General features: G+C 41.6%; 1 protein-coding gene across 1 annotated transcript; it reads left to right on the forward strand.

The window, feature by feature from the left end:
- The first annotated feature begins 7932 nt into the window (after positions 1–7932).
- Positions 7933–13547, forward strand: LOC119803479 (lysozyme C-1-like). The gene is made up of 4 exons (XM_038314828.1): positions 7933–8068; positions 9669–9833; positions 12931–13009; positions 13481–13547. The coding sequence occupies exons 1-4, from the start codon at positions 7933–7935 to the stop codon at positions 13545–13547; spliced, it is 447 nt and encodes a 148-aa protein (XP_038170756.1).
- Positions 13548–17855: the final 4308 nt, after the last annotated feature.

Raw genomic sequence — 17855 nt, forward strand, 5'->3', positions numbered from 1 at the left:
CTCCATGTGTGTATGTGTATCCAGAATATGAGGATAGCACAAGGAGCTGTTCCTTATAAGCAGCCCACAATGTTTCTGAGATAGTGTCTGCCATTGGAACTGGCTTAAAGATTAGATTGTGCTGGTTGGCCAGTGAGCCCCATGGATCTGCCTGTCTCCTACTCCCCAGTGCTGATCATTAAAATGTATACCCCCAAACTCATGTTTTATGTGGGTGCTGAGGGTCACACCTTGTCTTAGGGGACTCTGTCAGGTATTTGACTGTGCCCCTCAGTGAAAACTTGATTCAAAGGCCAAAGCTTGTCACAATACATGAAAGTATATAGAATACACTTGGAATCTGTGTTTGAAGAAGTGCCCTGGACACAGGGCTCCAACTTTCTCAATTTATCTGAAAATACATGGAAAAGGCAGGAACAATGAAGAAGCACAGAAGATATAACCCATACATGAAGAACAGGAATTTGAGATGTGGGAAAACAATCCCCAAGGGTCCACCGAAGGAGAGATCAAGGAAAGACAGTCTGGGTTTCACCCTCCAACGTGGCAAACAGTAAGAGAAAACACTGCATGGCAGCCCAAAGACACCAGGGCAGCTTAGAAGGTTGTCAAAGAACTCTTTTCAATGTTCCACTCTTCCTTCCCAAGAGGGAGACACTCCAGAGGAATAATGGCACAGTTACTCTTTGGAGAGGATGAACTGGACACTCGGGATCTGAGACTCAAGGCACAGCAGATGGGCTGGGATGTATCTCAGCGGTAGAGTGCATTCTAGCACATGTAGAACTCCAGCTGCTGGAGTAGGACGCTCTCTTCCAGGCAGAAAATGATCATCATCTTGGTGTAGAGCGACTACCTGCTGGCCTTGGCAATGAGCAGAGTCAACTAGTAAGGAATAGGCAGGCAATGATAATAGGATGTCAACACTTCTAGTAGGCAGAGGAAGAGAGAATCCATGATCTTCATCACGGGCTCCAGCCATTATACCCTTCTGCCTTTTCCCAACTGCTAGTCATCCTGGGTCATTATTGAGTACAGTACGCGTTAGCTGGGAGGGGAAACTCCATAATGAACTTTCATGATGTGGTCATTCATGATGGGTGGGAACTCAGTGATGCAGCTAGCTGTTTCACTTACTTCTGACTCTTTAAGGAATATCTTCTTTACGTTCTGTACCTAAACCCAATACACTACACTCCTTGCCTCCCTGAATTGAACTTTGGTGAATTGTGACTTTGATCTATTGTTGGTGTCCTATATGAACACATGGACCTTTGTTCTCATCTTTTAAAAAAGTTATAGAAACACCAGTCCCAGGACAGAGTGGTTATAATCAGAGTTAAAATGCCATAATGCAAATTGGGTGATAAAATAAAATCCTGCATTTTGAGCCATAAGCCAAGACTCATTACTATCAGCTGCATTGGAGCAACTTGAGTTCCCCTTGACAGAACTACCTCCAGGTAGGACTCCATATGATTTCTGTCTGTGGCAATCATCTCAAAAAGAAGAGATATTTCCATCCCAATACTTGTGACTACCTTTGAAACACCTAGTTCTATTCATTTGCCTCTGATGTCACCTACAGAGTTCACCAATTTTCCAGTTAGTCACTTAGTGTTTAGGGCTGTATAAAACCAACCAAAAATCACCACACACTGTAACATGAAGGGCCTGGCTTGTTGGGGTTTCTGTCCCGTCCGGTACCCCACAGCCGGCAAACCCCAAAGAAAATCACACAGAGATCTCCATAAGTTATAAAATTGATTGGCCCATTAGCTCAGGCTTCTTGTTAACTCTTGTAGCTTATATTAACCCATTATTCTTATCTATGTTAGCCATGTGGCTCAGTACCTTTCACAGCAAGGCAGATCACATGTTGCTTCTTCGGAGTCTTTGCAGGAGTTGGGGGAATCAGCTTCCTCCTTCCCAGAATTCTCCTGTTCTTGTTGCATCATTTCTACTTCCTGTCTGGTTTTCCCACCTATACTTCCTGCTTGGCCTATCAGCATTTTATTTAAAACATGATTGACAGAATACAGAAAATTCTCCCACACCAACACACTATCCAAAATTACTATGAAAGCCAGGTCAAAGCAATCATTTAGAAACAAGATTCAGAAAAAGAGGCACTCAGGAAATACAACAAAACATGACCCATAATGTGTATAGACAAGAGAAAAAAATCACATGCATGGAACAAGTTGGATGCTAAATTTCAATGATACAATAAAATAGAATTTTTATAGAGAGAATATATATATTATAAAAGAAAATGTGATTGCATTTGGAACATTTACTAGGAGTGCTAAGGCAGGTTCTACAACACATGTCTACATGAGGCCCAGGGCAAGGACAACAATCGTCCCGAAGAGGACATAGCTGTTGGGTAAAGAGAGCACACACCGCTCTATCTCAGAAGTCAGGAAGCTCAGGGGAGGAGCCTACTGCTTCTGATTGATGACCTCAGCTTCAGCTATACCCACTGATGTCTGTCTCAGGAGGACACTGGACCTAATCTGAGGGCTCCCCTCTTTGTTTTAGGTTTTTGGAGTTTGGTTTGTTTTTGTTTGTTTTTTGACTGTAGTTTCTTTTTTTTCCCTCATTTTTTTTGTTAAAAATTTCCATCTCCTCCCCTCCTCCTCCCCCTTCCCTCCCCTCCCTTCCACCCATACCCCCATTCCACCCCTCTCCAAGCCAAAGAGCCATCAGGGTTCCCTTCACTATGTTAAGTCCAAGGTCCTCCCAACTCCCCCTAAGTCCAGGAAGGTGAGCAACCAAACTGACAAGGCTCACAGTGAGCCCGTCCATGCTGTAGAGTTCATGCTCATCGCCGTTGTCCTTGGTTTCTCAGTCCTCCTCCACCGTCAGCCACATTCAGAGAGTCCGGTTTGGTCCCCTGTTCCATCAGTCCCATTCCAACTGGACTTGGTGGTCTCCCGTTAGATCTGTCCCACCGTCTCAATGGGTAAACTCACTCCTCACGGTCCTGACTTCCTTGCTCATGATCTCCCTCCTTTTGTTCCTCATCAGGACCATCCTGAGTGAGGTAACCCAGGCCCAAAAAGATGAACATGGGATGTACTCACTCATAATTGGTTTCTAGCCATAAATAAAGGACATCGAGCCTATAATTCATAAAAAATCCTAGAGAAGCTATATAAGAAGGTGAATCCAAAGAAAACATATAGTTATCCTCCTGGATATTGGAAGTAGACAAGATTGCCGGTCAAAAAATGGGAACTTGGGGGTGGGGTGGGATGGGGGGATGGGGGGATGGGGAGAGAAAAGTATGAAGTGGAGGATGGGAAGAGCTTGGGGGAATAGGATGGTTGGGATATAGGAAGGGTGGATATTGGGATCAAGGAATTATATATCTTAATTAAGGGAGCCATTCTAGGATTGGCAGAGACTTGACTCTAGAGGGGTTCCCAGGTGTCCAGGAAGACGCCCCCAGCTAGTTCCTTGGGCAGCTGAGGAGAGGGTGCCAGAAATGTCCAGATCCTATTGCCATACTCATGAATATCTTGCATATCACCATAGAACCTTCACCTGGCATTGGATGGAGAAAATGACAGAGCCCCACATAGGAGCACCAGATTGACTGTAGTTTCTTGAGACAGTTGGAAGTTCCTGCACAGGAAATGTGGTTTGTTTTTGTTTTTAATTCAGAAAGAGAATTACTGACTTTGCACTCAATAAGAATTGTGGCTCAGGACAAAATGAAAAATTAGAAAAAGAAGGTGAAATTTCCATTTACGATTAACAAGCTCACTCCCACTCATAGTCGAAATAGATTTCGTTCTTCTGATTTGGATGAGAATGGGGAGTGAGATGGTTCCTGGGAATCCAAGGCATTGCACTCCTTTCTTTTTATTCTGAACAAGCTTTCTGGTTTCTGCAGTTCAGATCCTTTTGGAACTGTGAGGGCATCTTTGGAGGTCTCTTTGCAATTGTCCTCTAGAGTGAGTCTTATTAAACTGGAATTCATAGGACCACTCTTTGAGCTTGTATCTAAAATATTGCTTTCCCTTTTGTATTAATATTAAAATGGCAAGAGAAGTTGCATAAAATTGCAATTTTCTAACGGTCATGTCCCTAAAGACACAGACCGTCTTAAGCCCCTGCTTTTTGACTCCTGGGTCAGGGGACTTCTTGTGAGTGCAAGCAGGAGGTCTTGCCTCTAACCCAGAAGTGATATTTTGGTGGTCCCTGTAATGCCTGGGTTGCTAGCCCAGAATTTGGATGTGTGAAAGTCAAAACCAGTGTATTTGGTTTGAAGATTAATGATCAATTTCTGGCCTTTAAATAACCAATGTCTCTGAGTTGAAACTCCTACTCAGTGAGAATTAGGTAAAAGAAGGCAGTGATTTTCCTTCCCAAATCTCCAGACACAATCCCATCTCTGGACATAACCTACGTTTAATCAAAGCTGTAGTCTGACCTCCGTTGGCCTTTGCATCAGGAAATAGTTTAACACTGACAGCAATGACAGCTCAATAGAATCCAGAGGCCTGTGTAAACAGTGTCATTTCTACCACACTGCCACCATTGTGCCAGTTTCTAACAAACAAAACAAACAGAACCCAACTAAAGGTTACTGTGTTCCAAAGCCAGGATTGATGCCACAGCCTAAGCAGCAACAGCCTAGTTGGCCTCTGCTGTGCATTTGCCCCAGGCACATGAGAGAACTCTCTGCTCCTGGTGCTGCCTGCACCCATCCTCCCTGGGGCTGCCCTTCTGCTGTTCCCTTCTTCCCTTTGTTCTGTTCCACCTGGTCCATGTATGGGGTCCGCACTGATGCTCTCTCTGCTCAAGGGCCGCAGAAAGAACTGTTCTCTGCTGTTTACTCTGCTCCTCTCTGTCCTCTTTCTTACTCTAAGTCAGCAGGTTCTTGTGTCTGTCCTCCTCTTCACAGAACCGTAGCCTTGGACTGTAGCGATAACTGTTAGATAAGGACGGTGGTTGATGTGACAGGTGCTGAGACGTAGTTCAGGTAAGCAGGTACTTTTGATAATGACCATCACCACAACAGGGAATCCATCTTTGGGATGGATTAGAAAGATGAGTACAGGGAACACACAGAAGTCGTCACATTTACAAGTTTCCCAAGGGGTTTGGTGTTGTAAGATACATAGCTTTCCTGTCAGAAATGAGGCCATAACTCAAGGGTGTGGGTGGGCATCAGGGCTGTGCCTGCCTGCAGAGGCAGAGATTAAAGAAGGCATATTAAGTTTACACTGTTCTTATAGCTAAAGAGAGATAGAGACTCATGTATTAGGGAAGGTGTAGCTGATTTGTCTTACAGTGGCCATGTGAAGAGCAGCAGGCTATGACCTAATTTTCCCTGATTTAGTTTCAGTGTATGAAGGAAAGAGCTCCACAGGACAGAAGACAAAGGGATGTAGGGGTCCACAGACTGGGTCATTCCCCCGATCTAGCTTCTTCCAGTTGGACCGCCATGCTGTGGGGACTTGCCTCCCTCCTCACCTTCATCTTGTGCTCATCAGATGCTGGGGCTTCGACCACAGGTTGGAATCTGTACTCCTGCATTAGGAGACATTATACACAAAAGTCCAAATGCCATGTTAAACAGTATTCTAGATTAATTGGATCAGTATGTAGATTAGACAGGGGCCTTAGATATAATAATCAAAATGTATATTAAAGGAACAGCCATGGGTATAAGCCAGGAGATCCACTAAGAGTTTTGAAGCCTCCTGTCCGGTGACGCTGATGCCTGTTGTCTGATTCTGATTCTTAAAGCACAGTTATCTTTTGATTCTCTTACCTGACTGGACTGGCCATGACTATTCCCAGCCCGTTAGTGGGAAATATAGCATCTAAATTATTTAATCTAGCAGCTACACTGAGCTAGGCGTGCCCGGTACCCAGACATCAGGTTGAAGGAGGACCAAAGCATACATCATGCTCCTTATCCTCACAGCAGTTATTGGAAGTTCATCACGCTGACTGGAACATGATTCATGGTGTGGTAAGCCCTACAGAAAGAGTGGCAGGGTTTATGGGAGGCAAACATATGATAATCTTGTGAAGGAGGTACCCCCCAAGCTTAGGTTATAAACAGCCCGTGTTTCATGTTAGATCGTGTCCCAGAGCACAGTCACTGAGGGAGGGGTGGGTGAGACCCCATCCCTCACAGAGGAGCTATCAGCAGAAAATGGTTGCTGGGCAGAGGGGGAAAGAGGTAGCCTTCCTCAGTGGTGTAGGCACTGGTAATTGCCCTTGCTTAAGTGAGTAACACTCACCAATGTTAGTGCAGCAACCTAGGCCGTGCGCACACATTCACAAAGGCACTATTGTGGAGGCCAAGGCTGACATTCAGTGTCTTTCTCAGTTGCTCTCCACATTACACTTTGAGGCAGGGTCTCTCATTGATCAAGGACCCCACCATTTTGGATTGTCCCACTGGCCAGCTTACTCTAGGAATTCCCTGTCTCCATACCCCATGTGCTTGTCTTTCAGGCTGAGCACCATGTCACACGGCATTGTACGTGGGTTCTGGGTAATAACCTTTGATCCTCCATGTTTGCACAGAAAGCAGTTTACATGCTGAGCCATCAGCCCAGCCCCAACTCTGAACTGAGAAGTCAGAGGGACACAGGGTCTCAGACAGCAGATTTCAAACTGGATACTTACCCAACGATGATCTTGAACCTTCTGGTCCTCCTGCTTCTACCTCTTGAATGTCGAAATTATAGGCTTGCAGCATCATTCCTACGTTTATGGGGGTTAAGAATGCATTCCAAGGCTTTGTGCACACTAAGTATTCTACTGCCCAAAACTGCAGTTAAATATTCATGAATATTCACCCATTGTCTCTAGGGTAAGAGTCTAGATCCTCCTGTAGTTTGGGTCATCAGTGTGTGGTGCAGTTTCCCCCAACTGCATTTTCTCCCCAGACTCCTGCATTGCCTTACACATCTTCCTCAACATCTTCTTGCTGCTGCACCTCACTGCATGAAGTTCTGTTCCCATCCTGCTCCTACTCTCACAACATTGCAAATTGTGTTCTTATTTGGAAGGTGAAGGTCCAAAGAAATATGACAAAAAGACTCGACACACGCAGCTCTATATTAAGCTGTTATTCAGGGTGTGGACAGAAAGTTCGCAGGGCTTTAAAGGCACTGTTTCTTATATCAAATCACGACCAGAATATTGGTTTTCTATTCCTTTGCTTATACTCAGAAAGGACTTAAATAAGTAACTTAAATGTAAAAAGAAAAAAAAAAACTGTGGTTGCTGTTCATGGTAGCACATATGTTTAACCCCAGCACTCAGGAGGCAGAACAGTTCAAGCACACTCCACTCTAATAACAATTTACAAACCAGCCTGGGTTTCACAGAAAAAAACCAATACACTGGTTTGCAGCAATATAAAAAATATAACACAGTCTAGAAGTCTACAAATGGAAACTGACTAAGCAAAGACATATAACCATAAATACTAAGAGATTATTTATGTGGGAAGGTCTATGTGAGATTGTTTGTAGTGAAAAAGACAAGGCAAAATGGTAAAATACACAAAACCAATTAAATTTTAAAAGACGTATGGTTTATAGTCACACCTTATTTTAAGCAGTAAAGCATAACCGCTTTTCTCTTTATATTGGCCATATTCAAGATAAAATAATATGGGCTTCCTGTTTAGGAGGAGTGCAACTTGGTTCTCTGTGAGCCAAGCCTTCACACGGTCTCATTTCATCATTGTCTATAGGACAGAACATCTCTGTTCACACACTGGGAGAAAATAAAAAATGATTTTCAAGTTTACGGATCAATAAGAACTTCCTGCTTGGAAGTTCACAGGGAAGATTGCCCCAAACCACTAGAGGATGAAGGGAGTTACAAGATGCTTAAATACCGATGTCGGTTTGCTCCGGGCAGCTGCTGAGTCGATACCCAGGCAAAATGAAGGCTCTCCTAGCCCTAGGGTTCCTCTTGCTTTCTGCCACCGTCCACGCGAAGGTCTATACACGCTGCGCGTTAGCCAAACTTCTGAAACAAAATGGAATGGATGGCTACAAGGGAGTCAGCCTGGCGGACTGTAAGTCTCTTCTTAGACAAGCAACCCCTGCAGAACAGGTACAAGAAAGCAATGAGTGAGCCGAGCAGGACCCAGAGTCAATAAGCTTGTAGGATTCTTGTGTGCTTGGCTTGGTTCAATTGAAAACACCAGCATTTGTCCTTATCATCACAGATACTGGGGTGAGGAGAGCATGGGAGGGGACAGCTGTGCCAGGCTAAGGCAATAGAACCTCAGGGGCTCTTAGAATGTCACTGGGTTTTCAGGTTGCTTCAGACTCGAAAGTCCACAGGGGGCTGAGAATACAAGGGAGGACTCAGAGCTGGAGTGACTGGCATTTGTCTTCACTCCTTTCAGTATGGTATGGAGAGTTTGAGAGAAATGTTTCCAAGCTTTGTGAACTTCCTCTGCAGGGCAGAAGGATCCGATTGCCCCTAGAGGCTGCTTAAATGTTGTCTGACACTGAGTATGCAATGAGTTAGTGTGCTTCTTCACCTTGCGATGGCCTTTCATTCTACACAGTGGAAGACATGGATGAAGAAAAGCTGTTTGTGGCTTACTCCCATTATCACATTGCAACTAGTGTGGTTGTCAGATTAGATGAAGACAGTTCCTACTCAATAACTAATTGTCTATGAGCAAGTGAGCAGAGAGAGCATGTGTAGATGAATGGGTGGACAGATGGATGACTGGGTAAATGTTTGGATGGATGTGTGGGTAGATGTGTGGGTGGATTGATGAACTTGACTGGATTGCAGAACAGCTTTTCCTATTCTAATGGTCTTGCTTTCAATATTCTCACCAGCATTTGTGGTGCTACACACTCATGGAATTCAAGCAATTGGGACGCTGAGGCAGGAGATTGCATGTTCTGTACAAAAGTAAAATACTTAGTGCCACAGAGAAGAAAAAAGAATTCTAATTTAACATGCAAATTCACTTTGGTTATTAGAGCGTTATCTTAGGAAATCCTTAGTTTTCTCAGAGGAAATCTTCTATTAGCATATGTATTTGATATTACTTTATCAAATTTACCTAATTACTCTTCATGATTCTATTTCTGGCAGAGGGGTTTTGAGGATAGATGGAAGGGGGAGAAACAGTGGGAGAAAGAGCTATTTTATTTTGAAGAACAGGGGGAATGGTTTCATTCTATATCACTGTTTGGCCAGGAACTTGCTATGTAAACCAGGCTGTCTCAAACCCATACAGATTCACCAGCGTTAACCACTTAACCACTGCTGGGAATATAATTGAATACCACTGTCAGTTGCATATATTTGAATATTTAAAGGACATTTTCCCATTTATTCTCAGTGCAAATCAATTTATCTTCAAATAGATTCTGTTTGGAGCCCTTGAAAATTTTCACTCGCTGAAAGGGACAGCAGTTCCACCTACTTGAAAGGCAGAGGCAGGAGGATCAATGAGACCAGGGACTTCCCTGAGGAACACATCCAGACCTGGCTTGAACTTGTAGTATCATATTTCATATTTTAATTCTATATTTGTACTTATAAATAAATCACTTGTAAAACACAGCAAGAGAAGAAGCTAATTTGGTATCCAGTGTAAATCATTTGGTGTTGCTGCTTATTGATGACTATTCCTTTCTTCCTAGGGGTGTGTTTGGCTCAACACGAGAGCAACTTTAACACAAAGGCTACAAACTACAACTCTGGAGGTCAAAGCACCGACTACGGGATATTTCAGATCAATAGCCGATACTGGTGCAATGATGGCAAAACCCCGAAAGCAGTGAACGCCTGTGGAATATCCTGCAGCGGTAAGACATGGCAGGATTAGTTCAGAGAGCAAACCAGTCACCTGCTCCTAGGCGCAAGAGCAGAGATGCTGTGCAGGAGACAACACTGAAGCAAACATCAGGAACCTGGGCAGACTGTCTTGACTGTTAGAAAGTCATTGTCATTCACTCAACATTAGCCAAGGAAGACATTAGACACTAGGGCATAGTGTGGTGATAGAATGCCCTTCCTACTAATCAGAGGGCCTGGGTTCCACCTTCAAAATCCCCGAATTACAAACCATATAGTGCCTGGGAAGACAGCTTAGACCAGAGTCCCTAAGCCAAAGTTTGACCCTAGGCATCCACATAAAAATTTGGTGGAATGCATTTGTTTTTGTTTTTTTGTAATAAAATCATTGTATTTTTATTTTTAATAGATTTTATTGAGCTATTAATTTTCTCCGATCTGTCCCTCCCTCTCCCCCCTCTCTCCCATCTCCAATTATCCTAATGCTCCCAATTTACTCAGCAGATCTTGTCTTTTTCTACTTCTTGTTAGATAAATGTAGTTATATTTATGTCTCTTTTAGGGTCCTCTTTATTGTCTAGGTTCTCTGTGGTTGTGAATGTAGTTTTTTTTGCTTTATGTCTAAAAGTCACTTATGAATAAGTATATACAGTATTTGTCTTTCTGGGTCTTGGTTACCTCACTCAATATGATGTTTTCTAGATCCACCCATTTGTCTGCAAATTTCAAGATAATCATTATTTTTTTTTCTGAGTTTTGTGCATTTGTAAGACCAGGCCAGCAGAGTCGGAGACAGGCAGATTCATGGACCTTACTGGCCAACCAGCATAGCCTAATCTGTAAGCCAGTTCCAATGGTAGACCTTATCTCATAAACAATGGGGACTGCTTCAAAGGAACAGGTCTTATACCTGTCCTCTGAATTCTACATAATAATAGACACATGTACAGGTTCACGGGTGCACATACCACCAGACACAGAGACACACATGTTAAAGCAGTAGAAAATTTAAAAATAAAGAGTTGGTATCATTAAAACTTGACGTTTCATTAACATATACTCACATGCACTTACTCATACACGTAATTAAAATTAATAAAAGTAAATATTTGCAACAAATTGTTATTTTATAACATGAATGTTTCTGGGATATATATATATAAATACATATATATATATATATATATATATATATGCAACAAATAATTGTAAGTGGCCTTATTGGTGTTCTGTTCTAAAGATTTCCATTCTAACAGTTTATTTATGGCTAGTTATTGTTGTATGGTCCTTTTTACCTAGTGGATTTTATTATAAGGATTTCTAGCATATAGAAACAAAGATATTACTACAATAAAGCTCATATGACAGAGTACTCTGGAGTCCTGGCATTTTGTCCAACTGGCTTCTTTTTGTATGTGTTGATGTGCTCTTCATGTTGAGAGATCTTAGAGTGAATTACTAATTTCAAATTTAGTTTTAAAATTTTACTTTGCATATTCAAACAATTCACTCCTAGATGGACATTATCTCATCAAATAAAATAACATATATTTAACTATTTAAGAAGAAACTTGTTTTCAATAAGAAACGGAGCACGCAGGGTTCATATTAGGATGGAGGTTTGGGATGGAAGAACTTGAATTCATACCATGGTGGAAGTAATATGCAATTTCTGTGCATGAATTTAATCAGTCAATGTTGTTCTATTTTTCCAGTGTCGGAAGTGAACCCAAGACTTGGTACATTTTAGCCAAGCACTAAACAGTGAACTATTAATTCCTACTCTGCTAACTTTGGTTGTTAAAAATTTTCAAGAGAAATAGATGGTGAAATATTTTTGTGATCTCCTTAGCCTATCTGCAAAAGCAATTTGTAGACTCATCTACAGTCATTGAAAGGGTTTAGAATCTATGGGGATAGAGGAATATCACTTCTGATTTGGCTGCTTAGAGAATTCACATATCTTGAAACCTCTGGAAAATACTCTTCTAGCCTGTACATCTATTCTGTAGATTCATGTAGAGATATATAACGTACATATGTACTGACATAGAAACATGTAAAGATTTCCTATTTTTACACAAATTATACTTGCATAGCTTCGAGAGATGTTCATAGTAACAAATACTGACCTGAATTCTCATTTTAAAAAGAGAATAAAGTTTCAGTAGCAATATTCCCTATGTTGAAAACACCACACAAGTATAGAAACTTTAAAAAATTGTTTATTTATTATAGTTACAGTGTTCTACCTGCATTTCAAAAGATGTCAGAGGATCTTATTGTAGATGGTTATGAGCCTCCATATGGTTGCTGGGAATTGAACTCGAGATCCTGAGGCTCACCCAGTGTCTTCAGCCTGAGTTATCTCGACAGCATCAGGTCTTGAGTGTCAGAGCACCTGGCTCTGTTTATGTTACTGGTATAAATTGCTAGAAAGAGGTTTATTCACCCAAGGCTTGTGCATTGTTTTCACTCATAAAGTATTTATCTTTATGTGTGTGGGTGTTTTGCCTGCATATAGGACTGTGCATCACTTGTGTGTCTGGTACCTGTGGAAGTCAGAAGAGGATTTACATCTCATGGAACAGATATTACAGACACTAAAGAGCCGCCATGTGGGTTCTGGGAATTAAGTCGTCTGGAAGAGCATCCAACGCTCTTAGCCACTGAGCCATCTGTTCAGTATCTGTTTTATTAGGATGCATTTTCCAATGGTAGACCCAGGTGACTGTTATTAGCATTTTCTAATTTCTAGTGAGAGAAGGAAGAAGAACTTCTCTTATGGTAGCTGACAGTCACACAGCCTCCAGTAACTCTTCATTGCTTCGGTGTGTTCTCTACTTTTTATTAGGGATGGAATCCTAAGACCACTCTACTCTCAAGTCTATTCCATCACCCAGGGTGTTGAGAAATGAGAAATAGAATGACTTATACCATGTAAGTGGATGGAAACAAGAGAGACTCTCTCCAGTAATCACAGATGCATGGACAGTTGTGAAGAAATTTCTTGGATTCTCTGCTCAGTGTTACAGAGGAAAGCTGCCTGGATCTGAACTACATGGGTTCTCTAACCGTCCTTGTCACTCCCCACCCCTGTCTTTCAGCTTCTGCTCCAGGATGACATCACTGAAGCCATCAAATGTGCAAAGAGGGTTGTGAGTGACCCACAAGGTTTTAGAGCAAGGTATGTGGGAACTTGGGAAGGGGAAGCTGCGGGTTCTGTTGATCTATGCAGTGAGCCTTTCTGAGGTCCTAGTGTCATTCTGGGCTCTGCAGGTACAGCTGGGACCTTTCTCTACGTCGTTAGTTTTAGGGAATTTCTCTGAATTCTGAGAATCCCATACATGACTCCTTTCTTCTCAACCCTTTCACACTATTTGTAGAATGAGCTAAGTGTTCTGTTTCTGAGATGTCCCATTGACACTGATCATCCTGTGCTCTGCTCAGGTTTGGAAGGAACACACTGCCTTGCAGACACAGCTCCATCGTCAGTAGCCGTTTCTGCCTGCAGCTGTAGCTGTGTTCCACACTAGATCCTGGCCCAGAAACAATCAGCGTTAGGGTCACTGGTGCACTGTTTCTCCCAAGGTTAGAGTCTGTGTGTGACCGAGGAGAGGAGTTTCACCATTTCTCCCCTGTCCCATTTCCTCCACAGGGTGGCATGGAGAACCCACTGTCAAAACCAAGATCTCTCCAAGTACGTCAAGGACTGTGGCGTCTAACCGCTGTGTGTTTCCTCTTCAGCTCATCCTCTCTCTTTCTCGCTCTAGAAGTAGTTATGGGAAAGGTCACAGTTCAATCAGGTTAAACCAGGAACAGGAGCAAAATGGAGACTGTTTCCTACGTGCCTGACTGTTACCTTACGTGCTCACTATTTTAAGCAAAGCCTCCGTTTTTTGGTTAGCTGATGCAGCAGATGCTGGTGACAGTGGTCAAACACTTTATCATCACACACATCTGTAAATTCTTCACCTATGATGTCACATTATGTTCCATCACAATTAATCTCCATTGTTGTATACACAGACAACAAATCCTTAAGGAGATAATTTGATATTGGGTAAAATGACAGCTGCAGGAGCTGCAAGGCCTTGTGTGTGGATCCAGCACCTAGTCAGTTAGAACACTGCTGTGTGGGGCACGTTTGGTTTTAAGGGAACAGAACTCAGAGTGTGTAGAACTGAGACTGCCTCAGCTTAGAAACTTGTTGTCAAGAGATGTGTGACCTTTTCAAAAAGTAGAGAACTGTCCCATTTATACCACTTAAAATACAAATTCTTAACTCATAGTCAGGCTGTTTTAATCCTTAGGAGAATCCTCACATGCTGATCAGGAGGTATTCCAGAGAGATGGGTGACTATGTTAGCCCTTGACTTTTTTCAAGTAGCTTCATGCATGTTAACTAACTCTGAGACAGATGAGCTTGTATCAGCAAATCTAAGCGCATTGTGAAAAACTTCAAATACCATTAAATGATTTTTGATGCAAATCTTGTGTGTGCTTACTCTCATATGTGGTCTCTGGGTGAAAATTGGTTATCTATTGGAAAAATCAACTAGGTATTCTTAATACGGCATACATACTCACCCACATTTAGCCAGAACCTACATCCTAACCTACACATAGCCGTTGGCTCCATCCTCATCTACACATATCCTGTGCCTACTCCCATCTACATGCAACCCGCTGAATATTGCTGGTGAAACATTCAAAAGTAAACAGACCAATGTCCCTTGTCCCTAATAGACCCTTGACACAGTTATTCCCACAACATGACATCCTCCAGTCCTGCAGACATGAAGACATTGCTACAGTGGCAGCCATTCCCTGTGTGCTGTTCTAGCATTTTTGAAGCATTTTAAAGTGCATGACAAACATCATAGTTTATTTCTAAATTCTTTATTTACAGTTTCAGAAGGTACAGGTTTTGTTTTGTTTTTGCATTTTGTTCTACGTGTATGGATGTCTTCCCCCTCACATTTATGCACCACATGCATCAGTGCCCTTAAGAGCCAGAAGAGGGCAGCAGATCCCCTGGGAATGTGGGACAGATGAGTGTAAACTGTGTTGTGTTCAGAAGGAACCTGGGTCCTCTGTAAGAGCAGACATCTTACATGCACGCTCAGGAAATACTTTCTCAGTAATTTTCCCTCGGTGTAACAGAATAAAGCTGGCTAGACCCGCGCAAATTCTGTGGGCTGTGCCGCCACTGCGATCTCTGTCTGGCTCCTGTGAGAGACAGAGCTTTTGAATGGAGCATTTGGAGTAAAGTGCTACATTTTGTTTGATGGCAACTAGACTTGCTATGTGCCTAAAAGGAGGACATTGCATGCCGCAGCTCAGAGGCACAAGCGGCTCTGCCATGTTCGACTGGGTGTGGCAAGCCCACAGTACCTGCTTTTGACCTACGAATATCACAGCTTAAATTCTTAAGTGCTTAGCGATTTAAAAGCGCAAAGCAAAAATGTTCCTGGACAGTAAAGAATTACAGACAATGCAATAGGACAGATTCAGACATAAAAGACCTCTAAATGGGTCATAGTGTTAGACATATGTAGGCTTGGGAGAGAGAAGAAAAAGAATAATGAGAATAAAATTAATGTCTTAAAAAAGGGTAAAGTCTTTAAAGAGACAGAGTACAGATAGTTATAGACTAAAAGAAATAAAGAAAAATAAGCCATGTAAAAAATGGAAAAGTCACAGAGAGTTTGGATTCTGTATATTATTGTGTTTTCTTTGAATTTTTTGACTGCAAAGGAGCTAAATACAGAGAGACATTTCATTGCATGGTCTGCTAAGCTAATCCAACATGTGTATTATAAAGCTATCTTGACTTCAGAATTTGGATCTAAGGATATGATGCTTTGAAAAAGAGGTTATTCTTTTGTTTTCACAGACGATGAGACCCTGTGGATTCCTTCTAGACCAATATGGTATGATAGACCACACCCTCCTGAAAGGTTGCTGTGAACACCCTCAAAAAAATTACTTCACTCAATTGCCAACTCAGATGAACCTGGCATACAGGATACACCATGAAAGATCTGATTAACAGCGCCCCCATACAGCAGGAAAAAGTTTGGAGAGAAATAACTAAGTCCATATTCCCAGATATTGTTTATAAAAGTTCTTTTACATTTAAAGAGGGATATGATATAGATATGAATAATTTGTATTGGTATAGATTTTAAGGTCAATTTTGTTATATGTATATGTATTTCTGATCTTGATTAAGGTATTGTGATTGTGTATTTCATTTTAAAAATGTGATGTATAATTAGGAAATATAGGTTGTTAATGGATAATCATCAATAATAGTCAAGCTTGTAGTCATTTTAGTTAGATTTTCTAGATATGTAGAGATATATTTCAGTTAGATAGGCATTCTTCATATCTTTCAAAGACTACAGAATATGGCATTTAATGTTTTAATAACTTAGGGCTTTTCATGACAATGAGACACATCTGCTCCTGGGAGCACCAATCTATTTCAAGAGGAAGATGGGCATTGAAGAGACTCCTTATGGAGTTGGTTAGCCATTTGGGCAAGAAACTGCTCTTGCCTGGACTGATGCATAAACTGGACATAATGAACCCACAGAGAGAGGACTGCTAAACTTGCCCAAAGGTGAGATGATCCTACAGGGTTCCAGCTTCATGAAAGAGCTTGCGAGACATTCTGCAGGATACAAAGGAAAGTGACTGAACTGTCTTTGAATTTTCCTGCTTCATGGAAATGTCTGCTGGATACTGTGGGCCTGTAGGCTGAAAATGGATGCTCCAACAGTACAGTAGAATTTTGGGTGACTGTCCAGGTAGAGAGATGTCTCTGTCATTTCTAGAGTTTTGGAAGTTGCTTACTTCTCATTTACTTAGGTAAAAACTCTCAGCCCTTTGGTGCCATCTCTTACTACCTAGTACTGAACCAAAAATTTGAAGACTGAAGGATCTCTTAAAGAAAGGATGGCTTTGTTTTGTTTTTGCCATTTTAGGTGTTATCTACGAGAAGACCAGGTGTGCTCTGAAACTGCAAGCAGTAAATACATAGCAGTTGGAAATGTATCTGCTTGATTTAGGGTCAAATACATCTATGGGAAAAGAAAAATCATATATTACTGACACTGACCTAAAGTGATTATAGCTGAGCAAGATGTATAACACAAAACAGGACAAAAATTGAGGTAGTTAATAGTCCATAGTGAGATGTGCTTCTTGCATCTAGGCTTGCCGGATAATTAAGATACTATGGTGCCCAGGGTATGATTAACTGAGTAAAGATTTTTAAAGTAAGGATTTGGGTACTAAAATAAACACGGAATCTTTTTCCAAATTGGTTTCACCCATAGAGGCTAATAAATTTAATTCTTTTCTCCCCCTCTTCATCTATTCCTCCACTTACAATTTAGTTTGGGATACAATAAAAATTTTCTGTCACTAGATAACCATCCGTAGGCTGTGTCTGCCCCTGTGTTTGGCTTATTTCTGTTCTTGCTTGGTATAATTTATTTTCTCTAGCCCTCATGATCATGATTTTCTTCAAAATGCCTAAAAAAAAATTCCCTTTTCTGTATTCTTTTTCAATTTATTAGACAATGAAGTGATCTACTTATGGAAACATATTTTTTCTTGTTGAACAAATGTTCTAGTTTGAAGAAAGTGCTTAGGGTACTCTAGACCACTTAACAGAACACTGTGGTTTTACTCTGCCAGCAGGAAATTTTGCTTCTCTCTTTCTCCCCCCCCCCCCCCGTGTGTGTTTCACATAATAAAAAATAAAGGACCCTGAGGCTAAGTCATCTGGCTTTTTTCTAGGAGGGCACAGAAATTTGGAATAGAGAGGAAGTGTGTTTAAGGAAAATGTTTCAAAGATATATCTTTATAAAAAACATTGAGAAGAAATTAAAACTCTGATGTTGTGGAAGATCAGCCGGAATTTAATTAATACTTAAGGACGAGCCAAGGTCCAGAGGAAAGCACACAAAGTCTTTGAACATGAAGTTAGAATCTCTCTCTCTTTTAGCTTTGGCCTT

The sequence above is a fragment of the Arvicola amphibius genome, chromosome 17 (genome assembly GCF_903992535.2).
Source record: "Arvicola amphibius chromosome 17, mArvAmp1.2, whole genome shotgun sequence".
NCBI classification, from domain to species: domain Eukaryota; kingdom Metazoa; phylum Chordata; class Mammalia; order Rodentia; family Cricetidae; genus Arvicola; species Arvicola amphibius.

Bases quoted from the DNA above. Each gene is read 5' to 3' on its own strand.
- LOC119803479 (XM_038314828.1), top strand. From the start codon at position 7,933: ATGAAGGCTCTCCTAGCCCTAGGGTTCCTCTTGCTTTCTGCCACCGTC. The intron at 8,069-9,668 runs GTAAGTCTCTTC...CTTTCTTCCTAG, and splicing joins GGGAGTCAGCCTGGCGGACT to GGGTGTGTTTGGCTCAACAC. The intron at 9,834-12,930 runs GTAAGACATGGC...CTGTCTTTCAGC, and splicing joins CTGTGGAATATCCTGCAGCG to TTCTGCTCCAGGATGACATC.